This window comes from Mytilus galloprovincialis, chromosome 2 (genome assembly GCF_965363235.1).
Source record: "Mytilus galloprovincialis chromosome 2, xbMytGall1.hap1.1, whole genome shotgun sequence".
Lineage (NCBI taxonomy): Eukaryota > Metazoa > Mollusca > Bivalvia > Mytilida > Mytilidae > Mytilus > Mytilus galloprovincialis.
In genome coordinates, this window is record NC_134839.1 from 12,080,611 (window position 1) to 12,100,439 (window position 19,829).

General features: G+C 30.3%; 1 protein-coding gene across 7 annotated transcripts in view; it reads right to left on the reverse strand.

Moving 5' to 3' along the window:
- The window catches only part of LOC143062910 (uncharacterized), a 72,898-nt gene that overhangs the window by 50,542 nt on the left and 2,527 nt on the right, over positions 1 to 19,829 (reverse strand). For 4 of the 7 annotated variants that reach the window (XM_076234734.1, XM_076234737.1, XM_076234730.1 and 1 more), the window contains exons 2-14: positions 13,923 to 13,993; positions 13,319 to 13,386; positions 11,252 to 11,356; positions 10,701 to 10,777; positions 10,033 to 10,156; positions 9,690 to 9,815; positions 8,065 to 8,096; positions 7,290 to 7,425; positions 6,867 to 6,938; positions 4,151 to 4,246; positions 3,557 to 3,598; positions 873 to 992; positions 557 to 649 (exon numbers count right to left, since the gene is read on the reverse strand). In XM_076234734.1, coding sequence (XP_076090849.1) covers positions 557 to 649; positions 873 to 992; positions 3,557 to 3,598; positions 4,151 to 4,246; positions 6,867 to 6,938; positions 7,290 to 7,425; positions 8,065 to 8,096; positions 9,690 to 9,815; positions 10,033 to 10,156; positions 10,701 to 10,777; positions 11,252 to 11,356; positions 13,319 to 13,386; positions 13,923 to 13,993 — 1,162 coding nt within the window. Of the gene's footprint in view, positions 1 to 556; positions 650 to 872; positions 993 to 3,556; positions 3,599 to 4,150; positions 4,247 to 6,866; positions 6,939 to 7,289; positions 7,426 to 8,064; positions 8,097 to 9,689; positions 9,816 to 10,032; positions 10,157 to 10,700; positions 10,778 to 11,251; positions 11,357 to 13,318; positions 13,387 to 13,922; positions 13,994 to 16,139; positions 16,246 to 18,528; positions 18,648 to 19,829 lie in introns of those variants that run through there. The other 3 variants (XM_076234731.1, XM_076234735.1, XM_076234733.1) reach the window with 3 other exon arrangements.

A 19,829-nucleotide genomic window follows, 5' to 3' on the forward strand; every position in this document is an offset into this window, starting at 1 on the left:
CTGAACAATGCAAATGAGGTCAAGGTCAAATGAACAGTCAAGTTTATACACAAAACCACTAACCATCCTAAGAACTTTTTAAAACTTTACAAGGATAAGTCAGCTTTCAAATACTGTGGATTCATTAATATTCGTTCGATACCAATTTTCCTGGGTTTCTTTGTAACAGGTGAACCATAATTTCAAATATTTAACGAATTACAAATTTTCTTTAGGCTTTGTATCAAAGATTGACAAAAACACAAAATCAAATCTCCATGAAAATGCATGTTTTCATCCAATCACGAAAATTGTTTCCCACATAAACAAATGAATCCACAATAGGAACTGTTGGTATGAACTTTCATTAAATGAACAATACATGTAGGTGTTGCAAAACTATTGACACTTTTTTTATTAACGTTAATTGAATGAAACATTCCAAACACAGAATAAAATTACATTTAAAATGTAACAAAATGAGTCAAAACGAATTTAAATGAATAAAAATCATTCAAAACTCACTCCAAATCACAGGACTATAAAAAGCATGCAGTTTGACAGTAAATGAACTTACTTTACTCTTTCCTAACTTCATATCTTGATATTCCTTCTGTAATGCTTTCAATTCTCCCTCTTTTTCCTCCAGCTTTTTGGTAAAGTCTTCTGCCTGTAAAATATTATTCAGTATTAAGTCTTCTCAAATTTAGTCCACAAAAGGCCAGTGAAATACAAGTGAAACTGTTAGCTACTGCTCACTGATGATACCCCACTCAAATACTTGGACAGGTAACAGGAAGTTGTTGCGTGATGAATCTTAAAACACATCACATGGTTAAGCTGATGTATAAAACCCCAAAACCAAATTTTCAAAAAATTTCAAAAATTATTACCTCCTTGGTTTTCTCCACAATAAGAGTTCTCATTCCCATTACAGCTTTATCTCTTTTCTGAATACTTTTCTGTTTTTCATCCAGTACAGACTCAAGTTCTTTTACTTTATTTTCTAAGTCCTTTTAAAAATTACAAAGATACAAACATATAAATCAAATCCAGAATACATGAGCGATTGCATAATAGGACAACTTTCTTGTTAAACAGGCACATGTCAAGATAGATGGAAATCAGTTTCTTTGGCTAACTTACTAATTACTCGAAAATAATCAATTATCAGTAATGAAGGATTTCCAACTGAAATTTTCATATTTATCATTTTTTTCTTAGTTTAATTTTATTTTATATATTTCATCTCTCTATAAAGTTAAACTTTGATATAAGTTCATCATTTCTTGTGTGAAATATTTAATACAAATTGGTTGTATAATTTCAAATGTGGTTTGCCCATCTTGCATATACAAAAGGGCAACAGTTACATTCTTACAGAACAGATATTTTCAAGATAAGCTTTTAAGAAGAATACTTGCAAAGAAAGCACATGTCAGATTTTACATGTATCACATATCTGAAAATGTCAACACTGTGACAACCCTAGCCTGTTGGCAGCAATGTAAATTGTCTGCTTAAAAACAAATACCTTAGTAGCCCCATAAACAAGTGCATAAATTCAATTCACTTCAATGTGCCTCTCTATTCTATGCTAAAAACTGAATAACTTTCAGAAATATAAAGTTTTGGGACCCTTTTATCAAAAGTGAAAACAAAAACTCTGCAATTTTCTTTTTATATCTGCTTCTAGAAGCATAAATATTTTAATGTGGTCAGGTATTTGCTGTTATAAGCATCAATGCCTAAATTATTTATATCTAAACAGTTATGACAGTACGTTAATAATAATTCAAAATACTGATAATCAGTAAACAGATTAATTTCTCACATAAATCTAGTACAATTCAGATACACAATGATTTATATCAAAGTTCTTTTTCAATCGCTACATACATTCTTTTCCATGTTTTTACAATAACAAAATATTATAATAACTCATTCATAACTTGGTTGAATATATTACACAAGCACTTATTACAGCAAATCTGACAAAATCAATCAATAAATTAAATGAGCTGTTTGCAAAGTTTTCCCCAAATATTATGCATGAAAGCATGAAACAAAATCTCACCGCCTGATATGTAATGAGAAAAATCTAATGATGAAAAAGGATAAATTAAACATTGATAAGCCGCCTTCTCAAAACTGCTTTTAGGAACAATATATTCATTTTAAAAGAAATTTATTTCTTAAATTTATGCTTAATAATGTGACTTAAAAAAATCTACCAGCTGCACCAAGAAAACCCTTATTATGCATACTGAAATTGCTAAAAGAACAAGAGTGCACACGCTGAAATGTCTCGCCTTCTATACTAATCATTGATATTATGTTGATAGTCTTAAGTATAAAGCTAAGCTTTATTACAACTGTCACATAAACTTTACATTAACCAAGATAACTAAACAAAGACCAATGAACCTTGAAAAAGAGGTCAAGGTCAGATGAACCATGCCAGGCAGACAGGTACAGCTAACAATGCTTCTATACAACATATATAGTTGACACATTACTTATAGTTTAAGAAAAATAGACCAAAACACAAAAACTTAACACTGTGCAATGAACCGTGAAAATGAGGTCACGGTTAAATAAAACCTGCTCGACTGACATAAAGATCATAAAATATTTCCATACACCAAATATAGTTGACCTATGGCATATAACATTAGATAAAAAGACCAAAACTCAAAAACTTAACTTTGACCACTGAACCATGAAAATGAGGTCAAGGTCACATGACATCTGCCCGCTAGACATGTACACTTAACAATCATTCCATACAACAAATATAGTAGACCTATTGCATATGGTATGAGAAAAACAGACCAAAACACAAAAATTTAACTATAACCACTGAACCATGAAAATGAGGTCAAGGTCAGATGACACCTGCCAGTTGGACATGTACACCTTACAGTCCTTCCATACACCGAATATACTAGCCCTATTGCTTATAGTATCTGAGATATGGACTTGACCACCAAAACTTAACCTTGTTCACTGATCCATGAAATGAGGTTGAGGTCAAGTGAAAACTGTCTGACGGGCATGAGGACCTTGCAAGGTACGCACACATCAAATATAGTTATCCTATTACTTATAATAAGAGAGAATTCAACATTACAAAAAATTTGAACTTTTTTTTCAAGTGGTCACTGAACCATGAAAATGAGGTCAAGGACATTGGACATGTGACTGACGGAAACTTCGTAACATGAAGCATCTATATACAAAGTATGAAGCATCCAGGTCTTCCACCTTCTAAAATATAAAGCTTTTAAGAAGTGAGCTAACGCCGCCGCCGTAGCCGCCGCCGTTGCCGCCGCCGGATCACTATCCCTATGTCGAGCTTTCTGCAACAAAAGTTGCAGGCTCGACAAAAAACAGGATATTTCGAAGGCATTTAATCAATAGCAAATAAAATGGCTCTGCAAAAAAAAATGAGTCAGAATAGTATTTTTTTTTCAAAGTACCAAAAGCACTTGTATTTCAAATATAACAATTACTTTCATATGACAGATACAATGATTGTAATGTTTAAGAGTTAGTCCATTGTAAAGAACTTTACCTTTTTGTCCTGTGCTGCTGTTTTCATTAAATCCTCTAATTTCTGAAATAAAAATTATGAATTTTATTTATATGTTTTGATTATACTTGACAACAGAAAAAAGTGCCTTTGATATAAAGTATGGACATTTTTTTAAAATTCTGCAAATTTAAATCTAAACTTCTGACAAGTATACAGATGAGATGCATTCTTCACAACTAATTCTGACACTCACTGGCCAAAGTACAATAATACAAAAAATTACTTAGATTCCATTTGCCTACAGAGATGAATTTTACAAGCCTGGGGCTCTCTTAACAAAAAATATCAAATACTGAAATTGTTATTACTTAAGGTAGATAGATAACTGTATACCACCATCTTGCATTGTAAAAAACAGTCTAGTTCTTGATTTAAATCTGAAAACTTTAAAACTGGTTGGCAATTTTTTGTGCATGATAGCATATTTGAAAAAAAAAGAAAAACAAGGGTTAATTGCATTGTATATGTAGACCGTTTAAAAAAAAAAAAAAAAAAAAAAATCTATATTAAGCATAATTGAACTGTTAATTTGTGTATATGTGACAATATACATGTACATGTAAGAATATATACCCCAATCATCCTATTCTTTTGTGTGAGCTCTTGTTTATATCTGTCATTCTCTAGTTTCACTTTCTTCAAAGTCTCAGTCTGATCGTCTACAACATCCTATAAATATAAATACTAAACTGATGAAATTAATGTTTATAATGAATAAAAATAATATAGGGTATATATCTTGTACATCAACAAAAGGAAAACAAAAAACATTAAAAGACATCCAAAACTTTATTTTACTGGTTTAAAAGACACCAATACATAAGTACATAAGTGCAAGTTACAAAAAAAAATAATGAGAATACATTTTTTTACTGGAAGCAAGCTAAAACGGACTAGATCTACGGATACAGAAATTGTGTTGCCAATATGACCTTTGGTTGATTCAGAATACATAAACAGTGTGTAAACATTTCATCTTAAACTGCTAGATATTATAAATATATGATTATACTAAAACCATCACCAATATAACATTGTAATGAGAATAAAAAGGTTTTATAGAATAGTATTAAAGAAAATATATCTATATTTTGATATGACTCCCCAGACTGTGAAAAGAAAGTAACATAGATTTCTACACTAAACTTAAAAGAAAACCTTTAACATGCTAAAGAATGCCAACTTTCTTGTCCAGTCTGTGTTTGACCATTGAAATTTCTTAATTAAACCTTGTGTAAAAATTTCAGCTTAAATTTAATCATAATCAAAAATAAATGCTTGTACTAAAACCATCCCCAATATAACGCTGTAAAATATTATAGGTTCCACAGATTGTAACATTTGACTACTGGTGTCAAGTTGACAAGCACTGTTATTTGGTCAATTTCACTATGTCCCTTATAAAGATAATCTAAAAATTTGATCTTTACAGAAACAAGATAAACACAAGTAACAATGCATTCAAAAGTGTGGTTCTGCTGTTTAATCCAAATCATAAAATAGAACACTAAACAGTAGGAGTTTGTAATCAAGACAATTTTACTGTAAATTCTGCAATTACCATAGAAAGGCTTGTATAGTCCGCGGTTTTATTCTCCAAAATTGGACCTTCCAGACGGGGTGCGGACTATAGAGTACAATAAGCAAGAAATAAGAGAAAAATTTTAATTTCGCGGGATAGGTGGTTTGTTTACGTTCCGCCATCTTTGTTATTGATATTGTAGAGGGCGCTCTTATAATTTTTCAAACTAATAATTTTAACTCATCAATACTAATAAGTTATTTCTATTCAATATCAAATTAATACTGATAAATATAAAAACTAAACCTTTCATTACAAATTTCTCGTTTCTTTTCAATGCATTGGTTGAAATAAACTGGTATCTGCTGGATTAAAACTATACAAACATAGTGAAAAAGCCAACCGTAAACCAGCTTAGAATTTGTAAACTACAAATCATAATCGGTTATTTTTCGATCCGTTTTGGTGTTTCATATTGACTAATATGGTTTGTATTAGCTTTAGACCCTTCAAACATTAATGTGATAGATATAGTAAAGACTGTTTTACAAAAGGATGGAACTATTCTACTTTCAAAGTCGTATTATAGTGATATCTGTTATGTACGGATTTCGACTCTCACCGGTTAATTTTTTCTTTTACACATGCTTTTTAAACTTCCTGTTTAAACATACACAAGTTTCTAAATTGTTTTTTAAGTGAATTAAACTTATTTTAACAACAGTGATATTGTCTTTTTTCAAAACTACCTCTACCGTTTTTTTATTGGGAAAAATGCATATTTTTATTGAAATTGGGAAATTTGTATATTTTACTTTAAACACATCTCCTATTTTTTGCTGACCTTTGCTGTCTTTTCTACACTGTTTTCTCATGTATATTTTGGTTGTCAGACATTTTCAACCTGAAAGGTACTTTTTGGAGAGGGGAAAGACACAGAAACAATGATGGTACTTAATGCAATTGAAAACCACATGTGTTACAAACACCATGATGATTCTGATCAGAAAACCGGATATCAAAAGTGTTTTCTAATATCAAAATGATAACATGAATACGAAATTTACAAACATTACTACCAATGCCATCACTGTTTTGGGAAAATGTAAAACTTTTTGGGAGGAATTTGAAGCCATTTTTTTTAGTTATTGGGAATTTTCTCTAGGGGAAAAGGCCGAATTTCAGCTGTAATTTGAGGCAAACAATATCACTGTAGGTCTACAAGTGCCTTCAAAGAATCCAAGATATTTTTTTCTGGAACAGGCCTAAGTAAATGCGTATTGTATGCAACCAGCATCTTCCAGCTTATCAAGTGCCAGATTGAATGAAATTAAACCACCCTGAAAGATATACCCTATTACCAGTGGAAAAAATCAAATAGATATATATATTTGAAATACCCGAGTACTACTAAGATTAGTTAAGTAGTTAGATATGGAGTACATAACACTAAGGCAGATAACTCTATTAAAAAAAAACCCAAAAAAAAACCAACATTTTAGCTGCAGTGTAAATCTTAATGACATAAATCAAGTTTTCTTAGCCAATGTTATCTATTGGTAAAGAAATCAGATGTTATATATGGAGGCAGTTCAATTTTGAAAGTTCTTTTGTAACAATTGTAATTCTCCTATCTTGTTAATCTTTAATCACCTAGAAATACTCTTAAAATAGTGAGGATTCTTTTAATTGTTGGTTACTTCCCATAAATGTCCAAAATATATTATAGAATATCAAAAGCTGTCACCAAGATAAAGGGAGACAAACCTGTAGATGATTATTGACTAAAATAGACTCTCCGTCAACAAAAGTCTTTTCATGGACAACTGATGTTAATTGCTGATGAAATAAACAATAAAATAAAAACATTTTTTAATACATAACATGAAAAAGATATTCACATTGTTAGGACAGACATTTAAAAAATGAACACATAGGATGAGAAGAATAAAGTAGAAAGAACAAATTTGTTCTTGGAGAAAATTCAGTTATAAGTTGTAAATGCATAAATAACCAACAGATTTAACTCAATCTCTATATGAATCAACATACAATGACATATCCTATATGTTTAAAGAAAATACGAAAAATGCATACATGCTGTCATTCTACATTCTAAGAACTCTGAACAATGCTAAGTAAACGTAAGAAAAATAAACATTTCATCCAACTTTCTGATAGCATACATACCTCAATATCTCTGTCTTTTCTGTTGACTTCTTTTTCAAACTTTTCTATTTTGTCACTCAGTTCATCCTTGGCCTGTTGTAGTTTCTGCATGTTTCCATTATAATTGTTTGTTTCCTTTTGAAGATCTCCAATCAAACTGAAATCATTATGATAGTCAAAGTTCCAGATACACTACACCTATATTAGCTGAGATGTAATAAAGATATTTTGAAAATGGGCTGATCTTTGGTCGAATTGTTGTCTCTTTGACACATTGCCCACCTCCATTCTCAATATTATAAGTGGCAGAAATTAAGATTAATTTTCAAATTTAAAGCATGAAGCTCTCAGAGTGTTTTTAAGATATTTGGAATTTAATTATTGAGAGTGGAGAAATGTCTTATTGCACAAGATTTGGTGGTGGTAATTGTTTTTTGCAAGATACTTAGAAGATCTAAAGACAAACTTTAATAACCTTCCTTTTCTAATGACCTGTCAAACAAATTGTCTTTTTATGTGCTGTCATGCATGTTCACATTTTTCTTGCATCAAAAAAGGAATTTTATGGGATAGCAAGAAAATATGAATCATTATCAAGTTTTGACAAATATAGAGTTTAGATCAAACGAACTAAATTTTGAATAAAAAAATAATCAACAGGTCAAGAAAAGGATAAGAATTCAAGAAGCTCTTACAGCTTGCACCCGTCATTTATGTCAGGTAAACAGAAGGAAGTAGGAACTTCAGGATTAAATAATTTTAAAATAAATAATACTATAATACTATCAAGAATTACCTTTCTTTAGCTGCAAGTGCATCTCTTAGATCCTACAGAACAAAAATACATATATATTAGAGAGTAACATAAACACACTTATATAAGAAAGTATAATAAATTGCATTAAAGCATATGAAATGTTCTGTTATGATATACATGTATAGATATTTATGTAATACCTATATTTTGTATTGCTTCTGGTCTGTAATAAACTACAATGTTATTATGTAAACAAACATGTGTCCCTAGTACATGGATGCCCCATCCGCATTATCATTTTCTATGATCAGTGGACCGTGAAAATTAGCAAAGATCATATCATAAGGAACATGTATACTAAGTTTAAAGTTGATTGGACTTCAACTTCATCAAAAACTAAATCGACCAAAAACTTTAACCTGAAGCAGGACAGGCAGACAAACAGACAGATGCACAGACCAGAAAACATAATGACCATAAATGGGGCATAAAAACAAGAATGTTGCCATAGTACATGGAAACCCACTTGCACTATCATTTTCTATGTACAGTCGACCCTGGCATTGGGGTCAAAATTCTAATTTGACATTAAAATTAGAAAGTTTCAAGCTGATTGGACATCAACTTCATCAAAATCTACCTCGATCAAAATCTTTAACCTGAAGTGGACACTATCATTTTTCTATGTTCGGTGGACCGTGAAATACGGGTCAGAAATCTAATTTGTTATTAAAAAATACATTGACCAGAAACTTGAAGTGGGATGGACGGACAAATGAATGAACAGACAGACACATGCACACACCTAAAAAACATGATGCCCCTAGGTCAGGCAAAATTATTAACATATAAATAGAATATAGAAGGTTACAATGATTCGTACTTGCATACAATATGCATGGCAAGACTTTCTTATTATCTGACGATAGATTAAACTCTTGAATAAAGGTGAAGACACACAACTTGTTATCAATTTATTTGACATTATGCCATTTTACCGGTATTTAACCCTTTCCTCCATTGAAATTTTTGTTTTGCATACTTGATTCGCATAAGATTTTTGAAAAAATATTTAAAATATGCTTTGAAGTATTAATGCATTGCAAAAAAACAAATATTCCATCAAATAAATTTTAGTCGGATATTCTTATATCCTTTTCATATTCAATACAAATTTTATCAAGTCTGATGCAGACACTTTGTAGTCAAAGCGTTTCAACTGAGGTACTACACAGGCATCAAAAGGCATCATTATGGAGCACATGGGTGGCGTCAAAAGGCGTCATTATGGAGGAAAGGGTTAACTGACCAGTAAGTTCTGTTGGTGACAGGGGAGCTATAAAATAGATCAACAAATTTATCCCAGGCATAGATTACCTTAGCCGTATTTGGCACAACTGTATGGAATTTTGGATCCTCAATACTCTAGATCTTCAACTTTGTACTTGTTTAGCTTTATAAATATTTTGATATGTGCCTCACTGATGAGTCTTATGTAGACGAAATGTGTGTCTGGCATACTTAATTATAATCCTGGTAGGCTGGTACCTTTGATAACTAATTAGATAGATAAAAACTTTGCCCATGAAAAGGAGATCTAAGAAAAAATTGAAAGCAATGAGGAACTAGAGAAAGAATTCAGCACATATCATTAAATCTCTAACCTGAATTTGTATCTGTGTCTTATGACCAAATTCAGCATATTGAGTCTGTGATTGAGCAATCTGTTCCTGTAAATATTTAACTTCCCTGTCTGTCTCTTCAAGTCTCTTGTTTGCTTTACCCAACTCCTGTAAAAGAAATACTAGAAAATAGAGCAAATATAATACTCATAGTATCTTCTACTTTTATCAATGCCATGATTGAATCGTGTATGAATTTCATAAAATTTTAGTGAGACCAGCTTCAGAATGTGAAAACTGAAAAATTTGCAATTTTCCCAGTTATTAAGAGGCAAACTCAAGAACAGTTAATGACATAATATTTTTCAGAGAAAGATATCATTACCTGATGTTTTTGATTGATTTCATCCAGCAATTGTTTGGTATTTTTCTGATGTTCCTTTTCAATCTGGTCCCTGATTCCATTTAGTTCTACCTCATGCTGCTTTGACATTGCTTCCATTGCATTTCTGGAATGGCAAAGTATATGTTATTTTAAATATATTGATAGATTAAAGAAAATTATAATACTAGCAAAAAAATTTGATAAGGTTTAGTAGCATGACTACCTTCTTGATCTATTTTGGAAAATTTACATTACATTAAAGGAAGGATTCTGAAAGAACTAAATGTGTCAGAAATGGTCCTACCCGCAAAATCATCGTGAAGGCGTTTTAAGAAGTGGAAACTTTAAAATTCAAAATCCTTAAATTGGCAAAAAATCAGTGGAGTGGAACCAATCTTGAACTCAATCTGTATCTCATCATAGTAGACTCTATGTGAAGGTGTTAAGAGATAAAGTTTGTACAACTGTTCATTGCAGAGTGATGGAATGATGGATAAAGGTTCCAATAATGGCTCTGTCCTATGTTGACACGGCCATAAAAGGAGAACTAGGCTGCTTTATATCTTTGTCATTTTGAACTTTGGAGGATAACTGTCTCATTGGCAAGCATACCAAATCTCCTTTTATAATATAGGCTTCTTTATATGTAGCATATTGTATAAACTTACGAAGCTTTCTTTAACAACTCTTGTTTGTCTGAATATTCATTTTTAACACTCTCTAATTCAACCTTCAGTTCTATATTCTGTAATGAAAAAAACATTTTGATTATATTCAATACAATTTTTCTTCACACCATAGGGCAGTTATTAAATAGGAATATATAAAATTAGATAATCCTAGATACATATCAAGCAGTGTCACATTATTATAAATCATATATTAATTTTGTCTGTATGTGACAAGTCAAGGGAGGTAAATCATAGTAAGACAATGATGCATCCATGATGGTCCATCTCATTTTTAGTCTCTAATGATAAAATAATGTTTTTTGGGTCATTCTTTCTTGAAAACAAGTATTATCTGTCTGTTCCCTGCTAAAACAAAATAAAGCTTCAAATATTGTTGGAACATACCATTTTAATACAGCCAAGGCTCTGTGTTGAAGACCATACCTGGACCTATAATGGTTTACTTTTCTAAGTTGTGACTTGGATGGAGAGTTGTCTCATTTGCACTCATACCACATCTTCCTATATCTATATTAAATTATACATACTGTTTTGAAGACATCACTGTCACCAAATTTCTGTTGCATCCTCTCTTCAAGGAAGTATATTCTCAACTTTAAACTAAAGTTTTCTTTTTTCAGCTCTGTCAGTTGCTACAGATAATGGAAATTATAATTGAAATGATATCATGGTGCACACTGCATAATACTTATTTTTATTCTGATAGTATAATGTATTCATGGGATAGAAAGACTCTACGCTGGATGTGCATCTGCAGACTTACAACCACAAATGAAATCTAATTATTCATTATGTATGTGATGATGAACTACAAATTCAAAAAATTTAAAAAAAGTAGCAAATTTGTATTTAAAATGAAAATTGTAATTATGTTGATAAATTTTCTTCTAAAATTATAATATGAAGCAAGATTGTCGGATAGAAGAACCAAATTTGCAGCAATTAAACTCATTATAGTGTCAATAAAAAGAAGTTTTAAATCCCTGTTGATTCATTAATATTATTTGATCTATATGAATATAGAAATTATTCATGATCTTCGTTGAAGTATCTGACTGCAAGGGGATAAAATTAGAAAGGCTTTAACATTTGACTTGTACATCAAAGCAATAATTACAAATATATAACTATCATGACTATTTATCTATTTATGAATCTTATCACACACGGTCTTTAAAAGCCTTTGGCTACCTATTAGCAAAACCTAGAACTTTAGTCTATACTTTGTTATTTGAAACCCCAAAACTCATTTCAACTCAAAATAATGTTTTTAGGATTACTAAGCAACATTCACATATTATATAAGTATGTACAGTCATTGGACAAAAGTGAGTTCCCAGTCAAAAAAAGTCCTATCATTTCAAAAAAATATTACTAAGTCGCTGTATGAGCGAATTTTATCAAATAGATACCAAAAGATGTAGAAATGTCTGAAGTTTTAATGTTTATTTGGTTATCATATTATATTCATGCTCATTTAAATTTTCTGACGAGATGAACACAAAGAAAAATATTTCTTGAAAAGTTTGCTATTATTCTAACCATATTAAAATTGTAAAAACTTGCATTTGTGTTTAACCAATTAACCCTTTCCTCCAGTGAAATTTTTTTTTGCATACTTGATTCGCATAGGATTTTTTAATAAAATGCTAAACATATGCTTTAAAGTATTAAGGCATTTCAAAAAACAACTATTTCATCAAACAAATTTAAGTCGGATATTCCTATGATATTCCTTTTCATATTGGATACAAATTTTATTAAGTCAACTGCAGACACTTTGTAGTCAAAGTGTTTCAACTAAGGTACTACACAGGCGTCATTATGGAGTAAGGGGGTGGCGTCAAAAGGCGTCATTATGGAGGAAAGGGTTAGAGGATGAAAACGAAACTCACTAAAATTATGCCAAATAAAAACAATAAACTTCCTACATTTTTATATCTTTTGGTATCTATATTATAAAAATCACTCATACAGTTACTTGGTAATATTTTTTTGAAAAATATCGATTTCAGTTGAAATGATAAGACATTTTTTGAGTGAGAACTCACTTTTGTCCCATGAGAGTAGATGTATTCTATCATGTTTTTGAAAAATAATTAAGTAATAATAACTTATCCAATCACTTACAACCTGTGTCATTTATCAATTGAGATAATAATTGACATGATTAGTTACAGTGTGCTGTTGTCCTAATATGAGAATTTTTCGGGTCAATAAAATTAATATCGGGTGAAACATATTAGGACAGTCTCAACCAAATATATTTTAGATATTTTAAAAATATAAAAGTGTGAAAAACTAAAAATATTAGATCTATAAAGCAACTCAATTTTATTTATTTTTTTTAGGTCAAATGGTAAAAGGGGGATAACTCCAATTGACATAATAAATATGGGAAATAATTCCAATTGATGTAATAAAAAATTGTATTGAAATTTATTACGACAATATCATCCAATGAAATTGCGAGAAATTACTCTAAATCAGGATAATTTTTTTTAAAAGGCATTTATTAGCTATCAAGAGAGCAATGTAAACCTGAAATGTAGATTACAAAATCTATGTTTAGCTATTACATTGACCATAATTACCTGATCATACTCCTTCATTGTTCTGCCTCTCACAGGGGACATCCTCCCACTGTTGTTCTTGGCAACCACTGCAAATAAAATATATATATTAAGTATTACATTAGTGTAAATGTAGAAAAATGAGATTTTTTTTTTCTCAATATCTTAATTTACAATCTGTGTTGTTTTGTTCGTCATGGAAATACAGCAACACTTGATTGAAATAGGCAATAATTTTATATTTGTAATCAAGACATATTAAATTGCATCTAGTTTCCGTAAAAATAACTTGCTTTCTAGGAATTTGTAATTACTTATCACATCATAAAGACCCCCATACTTGTATGATGAGGGTCAGCACTTCATAAATATGCATGAGCCATCTCACAATGAAATCTTCAATGACCTGTCTATTGCCAAGTATCCTTCTCCATTCTTATATACCGGTATTATACCGGTACAGCGGAAGATGGTTGAAATATAAGACAAGTATTAATAAAATTGCTCAAGTGCAAAATGTTGGTTGTAGTCATTTAGCAACCAAATTCATATTGATGCAGCTATATTGTATTGAGAATCTATATTCAATATTTATAGTCAATAGGCATGACTAAATTTGACTTACTTGGAACAGAGCCGTCTGGGTACTCCATGTGTGTCCCAAAGGTTACCTCATGTAATACATTGGCATTAGTGCTGAAATGAAAAACATAAACATTATGAACAAAATATTCAATCATATCACAATATTACTTCACATTTGAAAAAGTTTAAAGGTTAAATTTGGCTCACAAAAATCCACAAATATTAGGGTTGAACCATCTATCAACACCCTCTTGAGATTTTCTGGCCCTACATGTTTATCTGATAATCTTCAAAGTTCAAGAACACTGTACTAAATGTACATCATCTTTTTTTCATCTCATAAAACAATTCTGCAAGTACTTTAAGAAACAGCAGCTGCTAGATTGACATCTCTACATGTTTTACATGTACAGCAAAACAGAACTTTATAACATTTTAGTTTTTATCTACTTTTATATGACCAATTATATAAAACTTAATTAAGTGTTAAATGATTCTAATTATTCTGAATTACAATTGTAACATAATGCTGGTTGTGATTTATTGAACAGAATATCAGTTCCACAGTAATCATTTCTTCTAATAGAAGAAAATTATATAGAAGTTATTATTTTTTTTTCTGATGCAGTATTGATTTTTTGCAAGTGCCTTAATTATCTAAAAATAAATGCTCAATATATGGAAGTAACTTCTGGGGAATATAAATCTCTATTTGCTGAAAAGAATGTGTATAAAAACAATTCTATTTAGTGCATTTTCATCAGGGTCATAATTCAGGAAATGAATGAAGATGATGATTAATTGGTGTTTATAATGTCCAATGGCAAATATTACATATCAAGACAAGTATTTGGTGTGATATGAATATAAACCCTGGTGTTTGTACTAAACAAAAGTAAATTTTTAATGTGGTAGGTCACAAGGTTATAATTAACCCAGCTGAAATACATACCACCTACCCAGACACATTATGATTAAATTAGTAAGACACTATCTTTGGTCTTGCAATTATATTAATGCCCTATGCATTACAGAAAAGCAGTAAATACCAAATTCCAATTCTGTTTTGTCCTGGTTGAGGACCAAACCCATAACTTTCTGCTCTCAAGGCGATTATTAGAAAAAGAGAAGTCATTTGTCACAAAAAATCTCATTTTAATTGTGAGACAATATAAAAATGGCTGGAGATTACTTTAAGCAGCTGATAAAATCTTACAATTTCAACATTTGATAACCATAAACTGTATTTAATGTCCTTTCCATATCAAATTTCTACACTTTAATGAATCTTTAATGCCACATCAATATTATTGAATAGTCAAGACAAACATCTGTAATTTACATGTACATGTTATATTTATATTTTAAGCCTGCTTTAGATCAGTTTCTCATTTACAATAAACTAATGGAACATAACTCAGGGACAGATCCAGCCATTTTTAAAAGGAGGCAACCCAGAATAAAAGGGGGGGTTCCAACTATACATATGCTGTATGTCCCCATTCAAATGCATTGATCGTCAGAAAAAAGGGGGGTTCCAACATCATTACTCCTCCTCCCCTTTGTTCCACCACAGTAACTTGATTATTTTCAATTGTCAAAATGACTGATCTATTCAAACAAATGCAGCAGTACAACTTTATACTTTTTTTGTAATTTTCACGTTAATACAATTATCTAACACATACTAATATAACAACTGTCAAAGGTCACAAACAATATTCATAGTTTGCAAAATCAATATCGTAAAACATTCAGATTTATTCAAAGACCTGTAAACCATCTGCTCTCTTACAATTATGTAATGAAATTATACATTGTCTAATCAGTTTAAAAAAGGCAACTATGTCAATACTGAACAAGCAGATGGTATGTAACCAATAAACATACATCTCTTCAAAGTCAGGGATTAACATGCAGGATGCATATCAAAACACAGACATTAACAACTTCAGAAATGGGTTTATAAAAAACATTTAAAGCAATTTAAGTTATAACACATTCAAGGCACCATTAGTTAACTTTTGATTAGCATATATCTCTGATCATACTTTTTTATTTTCATATTTTCAAAAAATTGAACTATTTTCATTGACACAATGATTGTATGTAACCAATTCTTTCTTTTTATAAAATCTTCACATAATTTTTATAAAGTTTTAAAATTTCAAAATATTAAAATATCAAACTGACCTAGTAAATGACTTAAAACTAAAAGATTAAAATCATTTGTAATCTAAAAATCAAAATTTCTTACCCGTGCCCTGATCAGTTTATCATGATGCGAAAATCCCCTATTGACAATATTTTTGGAAAAGGTACAAACTTAAGCAGTCATAAGTCAATCGGTCAGGACAAAGTATTGTTGATCCATTTAATTTCTGGTCGTGTGCAATCAAAAGATGACAATCTGATATAATTATTAGGTATTGATCCGGGCTTAATCGTGTGTGTAAGACATACCTACTATTAAATTACCAATACACATGGCCGAAACAATGGGCACAGACAATGGCTTTAAATTAAACTAAGTCCACACACGACACTTTCACTGTCTTTAAAAGGAACAGTGTAACCTGACAAAGAATGTACTTGTAACAATATAGTAGTCAGTTTTTTTAAGTTTCTTGCAACTTTTTCTCAAAAATTCTTTTTTCAAAAATATCATTAAACCTCTGAGTAGGAAGAAATGAGAATTCATAAATCATTTTAGGAACATGGATCCAAAAACATCAGATTTTACTGTACATGGAATTGCAAAGTCAAGAATTTTAACTGGTCTATTTAAAGATATTTTAGTAATTAGATATAAACCCCCTTTATTAACATTACATTGTACTATCTTGTCAGTCAAACTGTATTACTAAACCAGAGTGAATAAATACATGCTTACATGAACATGTATATTACAGTGTGTCATGTGTTTTTGCATGAAGATTTTATTTCAATCTTGTGACTTTTGATAAATAGTTCAAGTCGTTTGGCTTCCACACAAAACTTAAAGTTAATTAGTGCATGATACCATACATGTTTATGTAACACCAGCACTTAAACATATATTTATATATATATGCAAGGACTACTGACTGCCTAAGAGGGCCTGCTCATGTCATACCTCAGTGATTCCATATAAAATCAACTGAATTTTCCCCTCAAAAGGGGGGTCTGGGACCCCCTAGGCTACCCCTGTGTCATGAGAAAAATTTGACACAAACATATGATGCTATAACCAAAAGTTAAACAATTTATGGTGTGTGCCTCTTTTGAGTTTTGATGGAAAATCTCTAACGTTAACCCTAATCAATGTTTACTTTAAGTTTTCATAAAAAAAATCTTGCTTATTGTTGAAGAAATTGAGATGCAGTCTCTACATGTATATAAACAGTCAATATAATTCTACTTACTAATGATACATAGTGATACTAGTCTGAATTTATTCAAACCATACGGATCCTGTAATATTTTCCAAAATTAATGACTCATTGTCCTTGTGTGTACATTGTAATTATAATTTCAGAACACTATTTTCCTGGACAGTGGTAGATCATCAACACAAAAGCCTTTGTCAGATTCCTATATTTATAAAATCACAAATGAATTTCCATTTGAAATGTAATCCTGTAAATTGGAAAAGAATCCTCTCTGGTACGATGTGTTATATGCCATGATACAATGGAAATAATAATTCAAAACATTGCTCAACTTTTTTCCCTTTGTATTCAGTGCACATGCATAGAAGCTCTAGACATAGTAGCATGTAATTTTTTGGAACAATTCAAGATACACATATTTTGTTCTCAAAGCCAGTTCTAAGATTTTATTTGTTTACATGTTTTTGCAGACATACATACAATTGTACTATCTATGAGCATAAGAATTTTGCTGTGCTTATACTGACCACATGTCTAATTAATCAATTAGTCCAATAATTAGACATGTATTAGTGTATTGATACACAGGGGAGATAAAAGTGGGAGTTCAGCAATAAACAGAGCTGTCAAATATTTTATGGCACTTTATCATATTTCAAGATTTTGTCTACATTGTATTAAATCAATAATCTTTAAGATGATTATTTATCCTTCCAAAAGTTTATAACATAGATGAAAGATATACCTACTTCAGTAGAATATTTTGGAACAAACATACTATATTTAAAATTGTAAGAGTATATTTCTGATTAAAAATGTTGACTTTTAAACATTGAAGCAAAAGGCTAAAAAATTTTAATTTAAATTGAATTTATAATCTTAAAAAGGAGAGGCACATATTTTCATGAATGACACATTGATTTTGGTCAAGTTATTTAAAATGTCTGAAAAAGAAGTGTAAATTGTTATCTGCACGTTTGTTATTTTAAGTGGAAGCATGCCAACAAAATTACATGTAACAACATAGTACCACAATTCCAAGTAAGAAAATCTTTATAAAAATTCTTATAACAGTTTCAATCAAGTAATTCTCTACAAACTATCAAGTTAAGATTTCTCCATGTTAATTATTTATCATCCCTCAATCACATCACTTTCAGTTCCTGCCAAAAAATCAACAACAATTATCTAAATATGATCAACTGATAATAACATAATTATACCAATCACAGTTGGAACCAGTAAATAACAAAATTGATATTGATTTATATTTACTTGTTTTGACCCAAAACAAATGGTTTCCAATCCATTGGTAATTTGGTTGTGTATTTACATCACTGTTCACAAAATCCTTCCATTGTCTTAAATAACAGGAAGTCAAAATGTTGATGATGGGGTGTTGGGGAACATCTCATAACATATAAATGTGCTTGCTGGTATTTCCTGTATTTTGGAGGAAGTTACCACTTTGTTAAAATTTTATTATCAAACCAAACTCCAAAAGTACAAACATTTTTTAATACAGGTTTTGAAAAGATAAGCTAAGATATGATTTATTTTATTATACATGTAGTGTCACCATCCAGTACAGTATCTACAATGTATATAATATCTATATAATTTTTTTTATCTATATAAATATATACACATAAAGTCATAAGAACCTTACATTTAGTAAAATGATGCCAGCCGAAAACGACTTATGAGACACTATCATTAAAACAAACATCTAATACATACATGAAAGGACAACTTTATTACATTTAAAAAGTATTTCGTAATTAAAACAAAAAAAAAAAAAATTAAATCAATAGTCAATAGCATTTTAACAATTCTGAAAATGCCAATTTTCATACTTTTGAAAAAAAAATAATTAATTTATATCAATGGCACCATTATATTCAATGTACAATGTCTGGCATTTTGAAGTACATTCTGTAAAGTACATGAATATTTTATTTTAATTTTAAAAGATCCTTATTCTTACATGAAATTTAACATATTGACCATTTGAGTCTAAAACTCTACATGTACATGTAGCCCCTAATTCCTAAACTGTTGGTACCAATACCCCAAAAATCAATCCCAATCTATCTTTTGTGGTTTTAAACCTAGTATATTAATTTCTTAGATTTCTATTTACTTAATTATACTAAAGTTATTGTACGGAAACCAAATGTCTTTGAACGACGCTGATGACATGATACCAATATACAAACATTAATACATATAATAGCTCCAATTAAGGGCAGCAACATAACGAGTTGGCTGTTAGTCTGAAAATTTTAAAACACAGATACATTTGTAGATCTTGACCTGATGAACATCTTTACCCCTTGTCAGATTTGCTCTTTAAAAAATGCCTTAGTTTACATTATATTAGCAAAAACTGTATTTTACCCCATGTTCTTTTTTAGCCATGGTGGCCACCTTATTTGATGGGCTGGGTCTAGTTAGATTTTTTAAACTTCATATACTAAGGATGATTTAGGCCAAGATTGGTTTAATTTGGCACTGTACATATAGTTGCAGAGCAGAATATTTTTATATAAAACTAAAAGATTACAAAAATTTAC